The 15512-nt window shown below is 42.7% G+C and overlaps 1 protein-coding gene across 5 annotated transcripts; it reads left to right on the forward strand.

The window, feature by feature from the left end:
- Nucleotides 1-605: 605 nt before the first annotated feature.
- On the forward strand, nucleotides 606-14481 carry LOC112226850 (BTB/POZ domain-containing protein KCTD1). Of its 5 annotated transcripts, none has more exons than XM_042307954.1 (6): nucleotides 606-1076; nucleotides 1677-1828; nucleotides 7169-7347; nucleotides 9900-10044; nucleotides 11000-11305; nucleotides 12470-14481. In XM_042307954.1, the coding sequence occupies exons 2-6, from the start codon at nucleotides 1799-1801 to the stop codon at nucleotides 12632-12634; spliced, it is 825 nt and encodes a 274-aa protein (XP_042163888.1). In that variant the 5' UTR covers nucleotides 606-1076; nucleotides 1677-1798; the 3' UTR covers nucleotides 12635-14481. The 5 variants fall into 5 exon arrangements, with proteins under 5 accessions (XP_042163888.1, XP_042163890.1, XP_042163889.1 ...); XM_042307955.1 differs by lacking the exon at nucleotides 606-1076 and adding an exon at nucleotides 1159-1541; XM_042307953.1 differs by lacking the exons at nucleotides 606-1076; nucleotides 1677-1828 and adding exons at nucleotides 4034-5760; nucleotides 6456-6525.
- The last annotated feature ends 1031 nt before the right edge of the window (nucleotides 14482-15512 follow it).

Here is a 15512-nt window from a genome sequence, read left to right on the forward strand (position 1 = left end):
CTGTTAGAGTGAAAAGCCATGTAAAATATATGGACATCATTAAAATGACTGTAAAACCAGGTAACAAAAATATGTATATTTTGCATTATGTAGAAATCAATGAACGGAAGAATTTAGAACTTAATCTTAGCTGTCAGTATGCCACCGTTTGAAATTAAAATCTTCAACATTCCAGGGCTCGGTTTTTCAAAAGCATTTTAAGGCTAAATTGATCCGGATATATGGTTCTAACGATTAACTTAACTTAAAATGCTTTTGGGAAACCGGGCCCTGAAATGATGCATGGTTGAACATTTGAAATGAGCTCGTGCATAAGCCCCAGGCGCTGATTCAGACTTGATAGGGGCAAGGCTGCAAGTGCTTATTTATATAACTATGTAGGTTGGGAAGTTGGCCAAAGGGAATTGGGGGGAGGGGGCTCGATTTACCATGAGAATTAATCCATTGATTAAAGTTTATTGTAAATCAAGTTGTTTGACGTTGTGACCATTTATGTTCGAGCTCCAGAACATTTAAAAAAAATACACGTTAAAAAAATAAAATGTTCAGAAGACAACCAACAATCTATATAATTATCACCATCTGCTGCTTTTCCTTCCTGGCAAAGAAAACACTCAGTCCATTTGCAGAAATCGCCTGCGGGAACGTTACATCAAAACTAATCATGACGATTAAAATCAGCTTTGCTGTGCGAGAGGAAGCCAATATGGAAGTTTGAGACAGGCGTTAGGATGTTGTATGCCGAAAAAAAATGCATGATTTTTTTTTTTCTCACGATTTTATGAAGAAATATAAAATAAATGTTCCATAAAGGCCGACGCACTGTTGTAGTGATGTTTTTTGTTAGGAGTTTTATTCTGCAGATTGGTTTAGACTGGGGTAGAGACATGAGCTAATTGTATCCTGATCTTTGCCTTGAGGGGTTTGGAGCCCTGGAGCAAGTATTCTCTGTATTTTGTTCTGTCTACCTTAGCCAAGCTATTGCATTTCTCACTGGTGTAGGAAGGGAAGCAGATCGCAGGCGAAATCTGAGGGAAAGGATTCTCAAATATACTTTATGCCCATCCATGTTTCAGGTAAGCGGATATTTATTGGGTTTGCTATTATTTCCGAGGCTGGTTTGACTGGGACTTTCAAGGCGCAGCCGCTTTTACGCATGTGCCAGGCGATGAGCGCCACAGTAACACTTAACCACTTCCTGGATATTGTTAGGTGTAAAACAACTATTTTTCTGTACCTGCCGATGAATTACTTAGTTTATATTTGTATTTTCACCGAATTTTACGACCTTTGTTCAGAAAACACCATAGCTATCGGTCCGTGTGAATTTGCTCCTGGCGCATTGTTTCAGCCCGAACACATCGTCGCCGTTTTCCCCGTCGGACATCGTCACACACAAACTGAGTTTAGGCATTTCGATAGAAAAAGCCTCTTCGTTTGTCCTAAACCAGTTTCATTTCCTGAGTGCCCCAGATCTGGCTAATGAAAGACGCCATTGTGGAGCAATTTTGCCGGAGGGTTTTTATTTTGTAAGACAGGAGGTACCTATTTTACACACGTCAATGCAAATTCTGTGAATAATGCATTTGTATTTTGCGTCGTTTTGTGACGAGAACCATATCTATGTAAACCAAGAGACAATGCAGGCTACAGTATCTTCCTTTTGCTTCCCATAGATCTCTTGCGGGGCTGACCTATACCCGTGCGCAGGGAATTCCACGGTACAGAGGTGCCACTGCAAATATTTAGATACTCCCTGGCGGAAGTCTGGATCTATGTTTGCATCTTTGTAGCTGTGATGTTATGGAGACAAAACATGATATATATGGTTAGTATGAGTTTACAAATTCGAATTTTAGGAATGATATTCATCCACAATGGGTAACACATTACTAGCGAGATAAATGGTTGCGCATCAGGATGTGGCCACAATGGCTATGAACACTGCAACTTTTTGAACTTGACATTTCTCAATCAAAATCTAACTGTTTACAGGCTGCTGGTGGTATATTTCCACCCTTTTAATGGCAAAAAGTAAAACGCGCACACGCTAACATTTTAATTAATCCTATTCCCTACTTGAGTGAAATGCGTGGCTCTAGGAGCATTCACTGGAGGGCGCTGTTATGACGAGCAACATTCGCATCTGTGCGTAAAAGGGCACCATTGCTCAATGTGCTTCACACGTGTGTGTGTGTGTGTGTGTGTGTGTCTCATTAGTCACACATTATATTGTTTCCAAATGTATGAGGGAACCTTTAACAATTTTGGGATGATTAAAACAGTGGACTCAACAGCAGGCTGAAAAGATTCCTACCATAATGCTTACTTGTGCATGCAACTGTTTGTGTCTGTGTGAACAACAAAAAAATGTACAATATTTGTTGAAAACTAAACACAGAAACTGAGTGCAGTCCAACAACTAATCTTTGATTCATTGTGCCAACTCCAGATTTGTTTCAACATGGTGTGGATTTGGTCAACACAATTACACCAGACTAGGATAAACAAAGTCACTTGAGACGGAACTATTTGTTTAGACTTAAATATGCAAGAACACGCTAAACTTGAGGAGCAAGGGAACACTGAACCACTAACAAATGGTAGAGCATTTGTTTTGTATCCACACAGCAATGTGGTTGGCCTACATTATTCAAAATGGCAACAGGTGGGAAGACTGACTTGCAGGAGTTCTGAAAGGAAAAGAGATGAAGAATGGGATGTAGTATATCAGTCCACACGTACAGGTAACTGCCAAAATAATGGAAACAATTGAGTAAATGAGACACAGTCTTGACTACGGGTGTGGTTCCTGAGTTAATTAAGCAATTAACAGCCCATCATGCTTAGCGTTATGTATAAAAATGCTGGGCAGGCCATTATTTTGGCTGCCATGGCTATGCCCCATCCATAGGGCATGAGTAGTCACTGAATGGTTTGATCAGCATTAAAACAATGTAAACCATATGCCATTGTCATCTGTCACCAGATCTCAACCCAATTGGACACTTATGGGAGATTCTGGAGAGGTGCCTGAGACGGCGTTATCAATGAATAAAATACAAATGATCAAATTTCCCAGAATAATGGTGTCACGTCCCTACAATAGAGTTCGACACTTGTAGACTACCAAGGTGCATTAAAGCTGTTCTGGCTCGTTGTGGCCCAACACCCTATTTTAAGACCCTTTATGTTGGCGTTCTTGCGATGCCTTGCAGTGTTAGTTGTCAGGTTCTACTGATGATCTTACCACCTGGGTGTCCTGGTCTGTGCCGTTTAGATGTGTACTGTAAGAGTTGAAGTGTTCTCCTGCTGTTTGAAAGTAGGAGTAGTCAACCTGAAAAATAATCCACAGGAAATGGTTTTAATTGGAGTTGGGATGAAATGGTTGTGCTACATGTACTGAATCCCATTCTCTTTTTCTCCTCTCTCACTCCATGACATGCACACACACACATTTTTCATGATTCTTCGAAGCAGATTCTCCACTCCATCCACCTTCATGATGGCAAGGCTTTGAGGACAGCCAATTCCAGCGAGCTGGTTTTCAGAACTTTCTACACATACCATCTTCCACAAATTAGTCAGGGAACAAATTACCTGCATTCTGAGTATGATCCCACGCACTTTGCCGGCTGCTGTACACAGGTTTCGCTTTTGAAGAGCAGCCGTGTGATTTCTCCCTCTCTGTTCGCCCCGCGGGCCCCTCTGCCTTCTGCGAGAGGGATTCTGGAGTTGAATTTTAAAACTATGTACGGCTGCCTGCGCTTATCGGCCTGTGCACAAACGAACTGCATGCAAATCAGGGCAGGATCACACACCACAGTCTAGGCCTGTACTCAAAGGCAGGCTTAATTGCTAATTGGGTATCTAGGTGTGAAACCCACACTGCCAAAACTGAGAAGTAAAAACATGGATGTTTTAAGGCTAGTTGTGGTTGTTTTTTAATTAAATTATTTTTAAAATACTGATTTTTAAAATGAGTGGATTGTATTTCCTGAACGTTATAGGAAAATAACCCAGGAGAGTATAGTGTGTCAATACTTCATGTAGTTTGGATTCTGTTTGGTAAACAACTACAATGAGGGGTCAGATGTTGGGGATTTAATGTTACCATCTTATGGTGTGTATTATGATCTTTTTGCAGTGCTGTTATGGAAAATGTTGGATAGGAAAATATTCTCCCTTTCTGCTTTTTGAAAGATAAAAAATAATTGCCTGTGGATCTCTGATATGCCATTAGATTAGATCTAGAAGGGACTTTGAAGTCTACATATTTCTGGTATGGGCCAAGACCATACTGCTTTATAGAGGGAGGAACCTTTTGGACTGTGTGTGGATGGTAGGTACCGGTAGGAACTAGGAAGGGCACCTGCATAACTGTTAATAAGAAAAGAGATTAGGCTAAATAAATAACCATAACAGACACATTGCAAAAAAACAAAGTGGAAATGTGTCCATAACATTGAGCAACATTATCCAGCTAGTTTATGTAAAATGGGTGGGTGTCACTGTTTTTAATTTGCTCATCAAATCTACACTACAATCTTAACAGCCCTCCTGAATACAGATCATTGTTCTGGGCAAATAATAATCATGTATTCAACTTTTATGGCGCTATTCGTGACGTAAATAAATATCAAAGCGTTGTAAAGCAACAACAAAAACGCCGTTTAAAAAGAAACGTATCATGAGTAGATCGACGGTTACTAAGAGGCTGAAGGTTGAGAGAGTTCATGGCTTGATTGAGGTCAGCGGAGGGCGTACGTACGCTATCAATAGTATCAGTGTCTGCTTTATGTGCGTAAACTGCTCTATGGGCAGTGTGCTGTGGAGACTAAAAGGGTCGGGGAAAGGTTAAGCGTTCATCCGGGGTCGCCAATGCCCTGGGGGCTAGTGTGTGTGTGTGTTTAATCTAGAACCGAAACACGAGGTCTATGTTGCATTTTGATTATGCACTTTGGTTAGTCACGGAATACTTTGCACTGTTAGTGTTTACAATAGTTACTGAGCTTTGTTTTTTACCAAGGACCTGTTGTTGCCAGACATCTGGACAAGGTTTAGTTTCAGATGCAGGCTAAATGGAAAAGTAATGTTCAGGCTACATGGTAGTGTTTGAGAGGCAGCTGGAAACAAAGGATGGCGAAGAATGGAAAGGGAACAGGCCAGGGGGCAAATCCAGATCTGCGTCATTTTTGGGATATGCTGCGCTTTTGGGGTGGTCCAAAGATTAACCTGTTGTCCACTTTATAGAATACACCTTAGCAGACGCGAAATTCTGCGGTAAATGTGACAATACCTTCCTTTATAACAGCGACAACCCTAAAAACCCAGGGGCAACAGGATGAACATGCTTTCGGGGGGCTTTGACTTATCCCAACAACCATTGCAAAAGCGGCACAGTTGACTGTCTGCCACAGAAGCATCGCTCTTGTTTATGGTGTGCTGCTGCCCTTCACGCCTCTCCGGAGTCTGTAGGTGGAAACCGACAGCATCTCCAGCTCGAAGCCTGTTTTTAGTGCGCCAGGTTCGATAATGGAAGCAACAGATATCATGGATTTAACACCTCAGAAACCGAGAAAGCACCCGCATCCAATCAATTCCTTGGATGAGTCCGTAGTACACGCGTCCCTGAAACGAATCTCAATGCGAGCAGGAGCGGAATGCGGGGACGCTCCGTTCATGTACTCAAGAAGCAACCCCTTACCTGCAGTATCACTAAAGCAGAATGATAATGCTGTGTCTTCATCGTCAGCGCAGGTAACATACGTGTATTTAGTCCAATTCGTTTCCACTTGTGCATACTCTCTGTAGATGCTTTGTTTTATGTCGGTTGCCTAGCCACCAACAGTGGAAGTTGTTGGCTTTATTTGGTGTGAATCAATGCAATTGTTTTGTATCCATATCCCCACGTTGATCAAATCAGATAAGCAGAGCTAATGTCATTTAAAACGTAATCTAAAGTTTTAATTTAAGGTGTTCTAAATCTCTTGGTCATTATTACTTAATTCAAATGAGAAAATCTACATTTCTCCCTCCAATGACAATGTTTGCATATTGTGCAGAGACGTTCTGTATTTTTTTTCTTATTGGCTCAGAGGAGGGTCTTGAACTTGTGATTGGGAAACTCAATTTGTTCTGTGTGCCATTAGAGATATTGCCAGCTAATTGTGTTTTTGGGTTAGCAGGGAACATTTCTAAATCTTATTACATTATTCAAATCTAGACTGATTATTGCACATTTACAGTCTGTGTGAGATTGCTGCTCCAAATTGATTTGATTTTGGAAGATGATTATGCCCAACAGATATGGAATGTTGTGCTTGGTAACATTCAGGTCAAGGTCAGGAAATACTAGGCTAGTGTAACACAGAGCTGTATGTATATTATCCCAGTCCTGACTTAACAGAGGGTGTTGGACCTTGGCCAACTATTTGACTGCAACTTTTTTTCAGAATGATGACAAGAATATTGTCTGGCCAATCAAAGTCCTGCAATGTTGCTATGATGAATTCTTCATTTCAGGTTTAGTTTAAAATGTATCCTTTTTAACCAGTGTGTGTTAGTACACACCGGTTAAAAAGGTTACATTTACACCAAACAGGAAGTGTGTTAGTACACACCGGTTAAAAAGGTTACATTTACACACACTTTCTGTTTGGTGTAAATGTAACCTTTTTAACCGGTGGACAGTTTGTGTAAATGTAACCTTTTTAACCGGTTACTAACACAGTGTAAATGTAACATTTACTAACACACTTTCTGTTTGGTGTAAATGTAACCGGTGTGTTTACACTTCCGTAAATGTAACCTTTTTAACCGGTGTGTACTAACACACTTCCTGTTTGGTGTAAATGTATCCTTTTTAACCGGTGTGTACTAACACACTTCCTGTTTGGTGTAAATGTATCCTTTTTAACCGGTGTGAACTAACACACTTCCTGTTTGGTGTAAATGTATCCTTTTTAACCGGTGTGAACTAACACACTTCCTGTTTGGTGTAAATGTAACCATTTTGACTGGAGTTTGTGCTGTTCAGTCAACATTTATCAATGGAATAAAATATACATTTACATATTATGAACAAATCCTTTTTAATGTGTATTCAATCTGTGCTGTCCACCATATTGCTAATCATTAACATGATTTGTCTACTTGTTTGTGACAGGATAACCGTTCCAGCATGTCCAGGCCAATGATCACCAGATCGCCAGCGTCCCCCCTGAGTAACCAGGGCATCCCGACACCCGCCCAGCTCACCAAGTCCAACGCCCCTGTGCACATCGACGTGGGCGGACACATGTACACCAGCAGTCTGGCCACGTTAACCAAGTACCCAGAGTCCAGGCATGTGACGGCTCTGCTATTGATACAGTTCCTCAATTACAATAGAGTAAAGCTATGTCTTTGTTTGAGCACTTTTGGTACACAGTGCCACAGAGTGGTTTTTAAAAAAAATCTGTGTTGTTCGTTTGTGGTTCTAGAGGGTGTTTGGGATGATTCAGGGGTTGAAAGGGAAATGATGATGTAGACAGTAGCCTAGCCCCTCATTTCAGCCATGTTCATCTGCATTGGCTCTCTTACTGCTTAAAGATGCCATCTGGGATCTTAAGCACAACAAATTCCTAACGTATCATACGAATTGCAATTAAAATAATCATTTTGGGACGTAGCATATACAAAATGGATGACGTAGTACATAAGCTTTGGCTCGTGAACACCACTTTCAAAAGTGCTGGCTGAAACTATACAAAGTTTCTGCAGAATTACTTTAATGCCAACCGCTGACAGTGCAGCCCGGACAAATGTCAAAGTTCATCCAATCACAAAGATGCAGCACTCAAATGGATGAATGAGGTGGGAAAGACTGGATGTAAAACACAGGGCTTGATATTACTGAGTTTCAATTCGTATGATTATTGAGGCTATTCTACAATACAGTGATTACGATCCATCATAGCAATATTTCCCCACTGTACCAAATACAAAATGGCCTCCTTTTTTCAAACCTGCCCCAGAGATATTTTGAGAAGTAAGCATTTGCATGGCTCAAAAGTCCAAACTGCAGACAAAAGCAGCTCAGTAATTCTGACAGATGTCCCAGCAGCAGTAAAGGGCACGGAACCATCTGGAGGCAAAAGGGCCACGCTGCAGCCTGGGGCCGGGGCCGGGCGCCACCCCGCCTCAGGCTCCTCTCTACCAGCTGGCCCTGACCCCTCCATCAGACCAACAGGACAGCTCTTTCCTCTCATCCATACCGCTTTATTTCTCTTTCCCTCTGATTCTATCGCTCTCTACCTGTCTTTGTCTGTTTCTCTCTTTCGTTCTCTCTCTCGCACGGCCTCTCTCTTTCACACTGTCTCTGTCTGTGTGCATGGAGCAGAGTAATGTCTGCATCACTCAACAAAGGCGTGAAAGAAATCAAACACTGAGCTCACCCACATCCAGTGAGTCATAGCACATGATGCACAGAGTCACTGTCCTCAGTACTGTCATCTGCTCAACAACTCAACTCAAGAATAGAAGCAGTTTGTTGGGTCCCATAACATATGCATGGAAGGGGAAAAAATATCATCTACACATTGACTAGATTAGCAACTGAGAATTGAATCATCAAGCATTTTGTTCCAAGTCGCATGTATATTGATCTCTGTCTCTCTCTCATCTCATTTTCAATTGAAGGGCTTTATTGGCATGGGAAACATGCGTTTACATTGCCAATGCAAGTGAAATAGATCATAAACGAAAATGAACAGTAAACAATACAATCGCAAAAGTTCCAAAATAATAGACATATCAAATGTTATATTGTCTATATACAGTGTTGTAATGATGTGCAAATTGTTAAAGTACAAAAGGGAAAATATCTACAATTTTCTTGTGGCAACTGGTCACAAATCTTGCTGCTGTGATTGCACACTGTGGTATTTCACCCAATAGATATGGGAGTTTATCCAAATTGAATTTGTGGGTCTGTGTAATCTGAGGGAAATATGTGTGTCTAAATGGTCATACATTTGGCAGGAGGTTAGGAAGTGCAGCTCAGTTTCCACCTCATTTTGCGGGCAGTGTGCACATAGCCTGTCTTCTCTTGAGAGCCAGGTCTGCCTTGGGCGGCCTTTCTCAATAGCAAGGCTATGCTTACTGAGTCTGTACATAGTCAAGGCTTTCCTTCATTTGGGGTCAGTCACAGTGGTCAAGTATTCTGCCACTACTCTCTGTTTAAGCAAAATAGCATTTAGTTTGCTCTATTTGTTTTGTATATTATATCCAATGTGTCAAGTAATTATCTTTTTTTGTTTTCTCATGATTTGGTTGGGTCTAATTGTGTTGCTGTCCTGGGGCTCTGTGGGGTCTGTTTGTGTTTGTGAACAGAGCCCCAGTACCAGCTTGCTTAGGGGGCTCTTCTCCAGGTTAATTTCTCTGTAGGTGATGGCTTTGTTATGGAAGGTTTGGGAATCGCTTCCTTTTAGGTGGTTGTAGAATTTTTAACGTCTCTTCTCTGGATTTTGATCATTAGCTGTTGTCGGCCTAATTCTGCTCTGTCTGCATTATTTGGTGTTTTAGTTTGTTCACCTATATTTTTGCAAACATTTTTGCAGAATTCTGCATGCAGTCTCGATTTGGTGTTTGTCCCATTTTTGTGAATTCTTTGTTGGTGATCGGATCCCAGACCTCACAACCTTAAAAGGGCAATGGGTTCTATAACTGATTCAAGTATTTTTAGCCAGATCCAAATTGGTATGTCCAATTTTATGTTCCTTTTGATGGCATAGAAGGCTCTCTCAATTTCAATTTAAGGGCTTTATTGGCTTGGGAAACATATGTTAACATATCTCTCTCTGTGTTTCTCTCTTTCTCTCTCTCTCTTTCTGTGTTTTCTTTGTGCCTCTCTCTAGAATCGGCCGTCTCTTTGATGGCACAGAGCCCATAGTGTTGGACAGTCTGAAGCAGCACTACTTCATTGACAGGGACGGACACATGTTCCGCTACATCCTCAACTTCCTCAGGACTTCCAAGCTCCTCATCCCAGACGACTTCAAAGTGAGTGTCTGACTGTCCCCTCCACTGTAGCGTCCAATCATCTGGTCAAACCCCAGAGCGCTAGTATATAGAGAGTGTATGGCTCTAGTCAGCATTGGTGCAAAAAAGCTGATTTTATTTTTTTGCGTGGCCAAGCCTGAACACCGGGGGAATTATATGGTGTACTCTCCATTGACGCTTCGAGGATGTTCGTGAAATAAATAAAAAAAACAGCAAACATGCTGGCCACATTACAGTGTCTGTAGACGTTATGACAGTGCTTACCACTAAATGTGTGTGTGCCGTGCCTGGCGATCCGTGCGTGTCCAAAAGAGGGCCGCTGATCCTCACTGTATGTGACACGTTTGCATTCCGTTTGCTTGGTTTTTTTAATGTGTCGTTTAGCCCTTAATTACAAACTTGGCCCGAGAGAAAATAAATGACATTATCTGATGGACTGTCCAAACACAGTGGCACTCAATCAGTGGGGAAGTATGTCAGATAAAATAAGCAGAGACAAAAGACAGGCCCAAGTTCAGACCCAGGCTAAATTCTCCCTGACAGACATTCAGATGTGAGACCGAGTCTGAGAAAATTTGAAAGCGTGATTAAGCCCCGCTGCCTTTTGGGCAAGATACCACCCCCCACCCCCCCCCCCCACAAGACCTTGTTGGGGTTTGTGGTAGACCTAGATGTTGAATAGGGACTAGTCTTGCTCTGCGGATTTATAATGCAGTGAATTGTTGTGGTGGATGGGACTCACCCAGAATCCCTGTGGTTTGAGTGATCACACTTTGGCTGGGTCTCAGGAGATTTAACCAGCTTCCTTTCCTCATGAATAGTCATCTATTGGGATTTAGAAGTAGAGGTGTTGAGAACCCATGCACTTTCACCCAAACAGGGAAATTATATTAAGATGCTGCACTTGTGTCAACTTGCCCTGACCTGACCTGGTCTCTTTGCTGTCCCCATGCAGGACTATAGCCTGCTGTACGAGGAGGCCCGGTACTTCCAGCTTCAGCCCTTGCTGGCCGAGCTGGAGCACTGGCGCCAGGATCGCGACCTGGCCAGGGTGTCACGCCCCTGCGAGTGCCTGGTGGTACGCGTGGCGCCCGACCTGGGAGAGAGGATAACGCTGAGCGGAGATAAGGCCCTCATCGAGGACGTGTTCCCGGAGATCGGCGACGTCATGTGCAACTCGGTCAATGCCGGCTGGAACCACGACTCCACACACGTCATCCGCTTCCCGCTCAATGGATACTGTCATCTCAACTCTGTCCAGGTGAGGACACGTACACACACACTGTGCTTAGTCTCTGGGGCCGGATGTGAATGTTCTATAGAAGGCTAGATGAAAATGTTCCTCGGTTATGTTGAAACCATTGCCTCAGTTAGAGAGGCATCCATAAATGAAAGCACAGAACCATTGTTATTAAAAATGTTGGACGTTTTTCCATTCTTACTGTATATTGCAGAAAGCCTTTCTCACACCCCAACAAACCACTCTCAAGTTTATGTGCGGCGGAGGGGGAGAGAGAGCTACACTGCATTCCCTGGCAGGTTGTCCTGAGGCAGGGCCCATAATCCTGTTTGGTTATTAAAGCACGCCGGAGGAGGGTGCTGTATCTGGGCCTAATGGAGGCAGGGTGGGGTGGCGGGGGAGACGGCCAGCATTGGGGGGACCTTTGTAGTTCTGGCAGGGGCTTTGGCCCGGGGCTGGAGGGAGAGGGGGGCTTGCTGAGCTAAGTGGCAAATAGCGGGAGAGAAAGGCCCTACTACCCCCTGGGGTCTCTGATGGAATGTGATCCTGCCGCCCTCCGGGCACATCTGTAGATGTCTGCAAGGCTGCGGGATCAGGGACAAATCCACACACAGCGAGAGACACAGACACACACAGCGAGAGACACAGACACACGCACAGAGACACACACAGAGAGACACACACACACAAAGAGAGAGAGAGACATACACAGAGAGACAGAGAGAGACACACACAGAGAGAGAGAGAGAGAGACACACAGAGAGAGAGACGGGGGGAGAGAGAGAGAGAGAGAGAGAGAGAGAGAGAGAGAGATAATAAGTGAGAATGAGAGGCTCTTGGTTTTGGGTAAGAAGGGATGGATGTCTCCTTTCTATTTATTCCCCTAAATTCATCTGTGTATTTAGTCATTCTTTTACTATATAATCTGTTCTTCTCTGTTCATTCAACCCTGATGCCACTTTTTCTTGTGCTCGACAAAGGTGCATGTTGTCATTGACTTTGTTTCTAGCTACGTTCTACTTCCTACTGTGATTGATCTGCTAAGAGCATTGCGCCTCTGTGAACACTGTTTTTCTGAATCTCCTCCCTCTCTTCAGGATAGCTAAACGTCCTCTGTGTGTAACATCTAAAAACAGTATTAACAATGTTACCTCAACACCCCTTCTCTCTCTGTGTGTCCACCAGGTGTTGGAGCGTCTGCAGCAGCGTGGCTTTGAGATCGCCGGCTCCTGCGGTGGAGGCGTCGACTCTTCCCAGTTCAGCGAGTACGTCCTGAGGAGGGAACTGAGGAGGGCGGGCCAGCGAGGAGGGCCTAACTCAAACAGGATAAAACAGGAGCAGCTGGACTAGAGACCTCCCAGAAACTGGGGGCGCTAGACTCTTTTTTTTTTTTTTTTTTGGTGGCAGCCAAGCGCTCATCGGGACGCAGCAGAGCTCTGTGGACTCTGAGGCCATTCTTGCAAACATTAGAATAAGTTTTTAAATGTATACTTTTTCTTTGTCTCATAATGCGCATCAGCTCATTAGAATCATTGACAAAGTTGCACGTGTTCAAACGCTACATATTAGCTTTTCCCATCAGAGAACCTGACCTATGCTAACCTAGCCAGCTGGCAGGGATTGTTTCTTATAACAAACTCTGCATCAGCCTATCAAAGGTCTTACTATCCACCAACCAATGACACCAAGGGGGCTCCCGAGTGGCGCAGTGGTCCAAGACACTGCATCTCAGTACAAGAGGCACTGCAGTACCTGGTTTGAATCCAGGCTGCAACACATCAGGCCGTGATTGGGAGTTCCATAGGGCGGTGCACATTTGGCCCAGCATCGCCCGGGGTAGGCCAGCATCGCCCGGGGTAGGCCGTCATTGTAAATAAAACATTTGTTCTTAACAGACTTGTCTAGTTAAATAGAGGTAAAATACAAAACATACTTAAAATAATACAACTTGGACACCAGAGGGGTATTTTTAAACCTCTAAGTTGACTTTTATTCCTCTTGGTCTGTCTCAAGTGTGGAGTGCCATATTGCATGATGCATCCTTGACTAGGCTACTAGCTAGGTTATCTGATGGGAACAGGTAACATATAGCGTTTGATCACGTGCAACTATGTCAACGATTTGAATTTGCTGATGTGCATTTTGAGACCGAGGGGAAAAGTTTCAACTTAAAAGTATTCTAATGTACGCAAGTATGGCACCATGCAGCGCGTTATCTTTCTGTTGTTGTTTCTTTGTCGGTATGTTTTTACAACTCGAGCAGAACCACTGAGAAAGAGAGAAAATAAGGTGCGACTGGAGATTTTTGTTGTTGTTGCCGTAAGAGATGCAGAACATTTGATGAGTTCATATCTCAAGGACATTTGTGAATGTTCAAGCCCCCCCCAATGAGAGAGATCATATTTCCGCAGGGTCCCCAAGTAAAGTTTGTTTTAAAACTTTGAACCTATGGTTAGACATGATCAAGACCACACAAAATGTTAATGGTTTGGCGGCACATGTAGTGCAAGGCCTCTCACCAGAGAGATGTGGTTTTTAATTTACCCGCCTCCACAAAGTCACATTTTTCTGCCACACTGTAATGTGTTGCAGGATCTCCGTTCACATAACCACCATTATTTTGAACCGAATAGGATGCATTCTTCTCCACACTCTTATTCACACAGGATGTTTAAGTAATTGTGATACATGCAAATTAAGTGTTTGTTTTTAAAATCGAAGTTAGCTTATTGGATTTTATGCTATGAAATAAGAGTTCACAGTATTATCAAGATTTTATGTCATAGACCATTCTATACTCACTACATGAAAAGGATGAAGTCGATTCTAAGAAATGGCACAGAATTGCCTCTTTGTTAGGGGACTAAGACTAGAGAACAGAGGTCATTTAGAGGATCATAAGATCGACCTTGTGACATACTGTAAATGAGATTTGCCATCGTATGTGTTTTGAGGTTTTTTTTTAAATGTTGAAATGGACACCTTTTTTAAACTGAATAATGTTGCCTCATTAATGACTGCATATGTGAGGCTATTATTATAAGACCCACATTTTAAGAATTACTCTTAGGATATATCAATGATATGAAGTTTGATCATCGTGAACTATTTCCAACGCGATCTACCTACGCTCCCTAGATTTGAGTAAAGAGGAATGTAGCACTAAAATGTGAAATAAATCTTCAACCAAAGTTGTACCGATGACTGACCATTGACTGTTCTTGTTCTGGTGCTGGGGAGATTGCTGGTTATCACTGCACATAATATCATGCAATATGCTGGTGTTGGGCTCTTGTTGTTTGCAACCTTTATGTGTGTTCAACACCAGCAGGTGAACAAAAATTTGTTTTCGCTTTGTATTACATATATTTTACACAGAATGTTTATTTGTAGATACAGTGGGGGGAAAAAGTATTTAGTCAGCCACCAATTGTGAAAGTTCTCCCACTTAAAAAGATGAGGCCTGTCATTTTCATCATAGGTACACTTCAACTATGGCAGACAAAATGAGAAAAAAAATCCAGAAAATCACATTGTAGGATTTTAAATTTATTTATTTGCAAATTATGGTGGAAAATAAGTATTTGGTCAATAACAAAAGTTTATCTCAAGACTTTGTTATATACCCTTTGTTGGCAATGACAGAGGTCAAACGTTTTCTATAAGTCTTCACAAGGTTTTCACACACTGTTGCTGGTATTTTGGCCCATTCCTCCATGCAGATCTCCTCTAGAGCAGTGATGTTTTGGGGCTGTTGCTGGGCAACACGGACTTCCAACTCCCTCCAAAGATTTTCTATGGGGTTGATCTGGAGACTGGCTAGGCCACTCCAGGACCTTGAAATGCTTCTTACGAAGCCACTCCTTCGTTGCCCGGGCGGTGTGTTTGGGATCATTGTCATGCTGAAAGACCCAGCCACGTTTCATCTTCAAAGCCCTTGCCGATGGAAGGAGGTTTTCACTCAAAATCTCACGATACATGGCCCCATTCATTCTGTCCATTACACGGATCAGTCGTTCTGGTCCCTTTGCAGAAAAACAGCCCCAAAGCATGATGTTTCCACCCCCATGCTTCACAGTAGGTATGGTGTTCTTTGGATGCAACTCAGCATTCTTTGTCCTCCAAACACGACGAGTTGAGTTTTTACCGAAAAGTTATATTTTGGTTTCATCTGACCATATGACATTCTCCCAATGTTCTTCTGGATCATCCAAATGCTCTCTAGCAA

This window comes from Oncorhynchus tshawytscha, linkage group LG28 (genome assembly GCF_018296145.1).
Source record: "Oncorhynchus tshawytscha isolate Ot180627B linkage group LG28, Otsh_v2.0, whole genome shotgun sequence".
In the NCBI taxonomy this organism is placed as follows: Eukaryota; Metazoa; Chordata; class Actinopteri; order Salmoniformes; family Salmonidae; genus Oncorhynchus; species Oncorhynchus tshawytscha.

Coding starts and splice junctions, on each gene's coding strand:
- LOC112226850 (XM_042307952.1), top strand. CDS start 5,536: ATGGAAGCAACAGATATCATGGATTTAACACCTCAGAAACCGAGAAAG. Junction 7,348..9,899: donor ACCAAGTACCCAGAGTCCAG/GCATGTGACGGC, acceptor GCCTCTCTCTAG/AATCGGCCGTCTCTTTGATG. Junction 11,306..12,469: donor GTCATCTCAACTCTGTCCAG/GTGAGGACACGT, acceptor TGTGTCCACCAG/GTGTTGGAGCGTCTGCAGCA.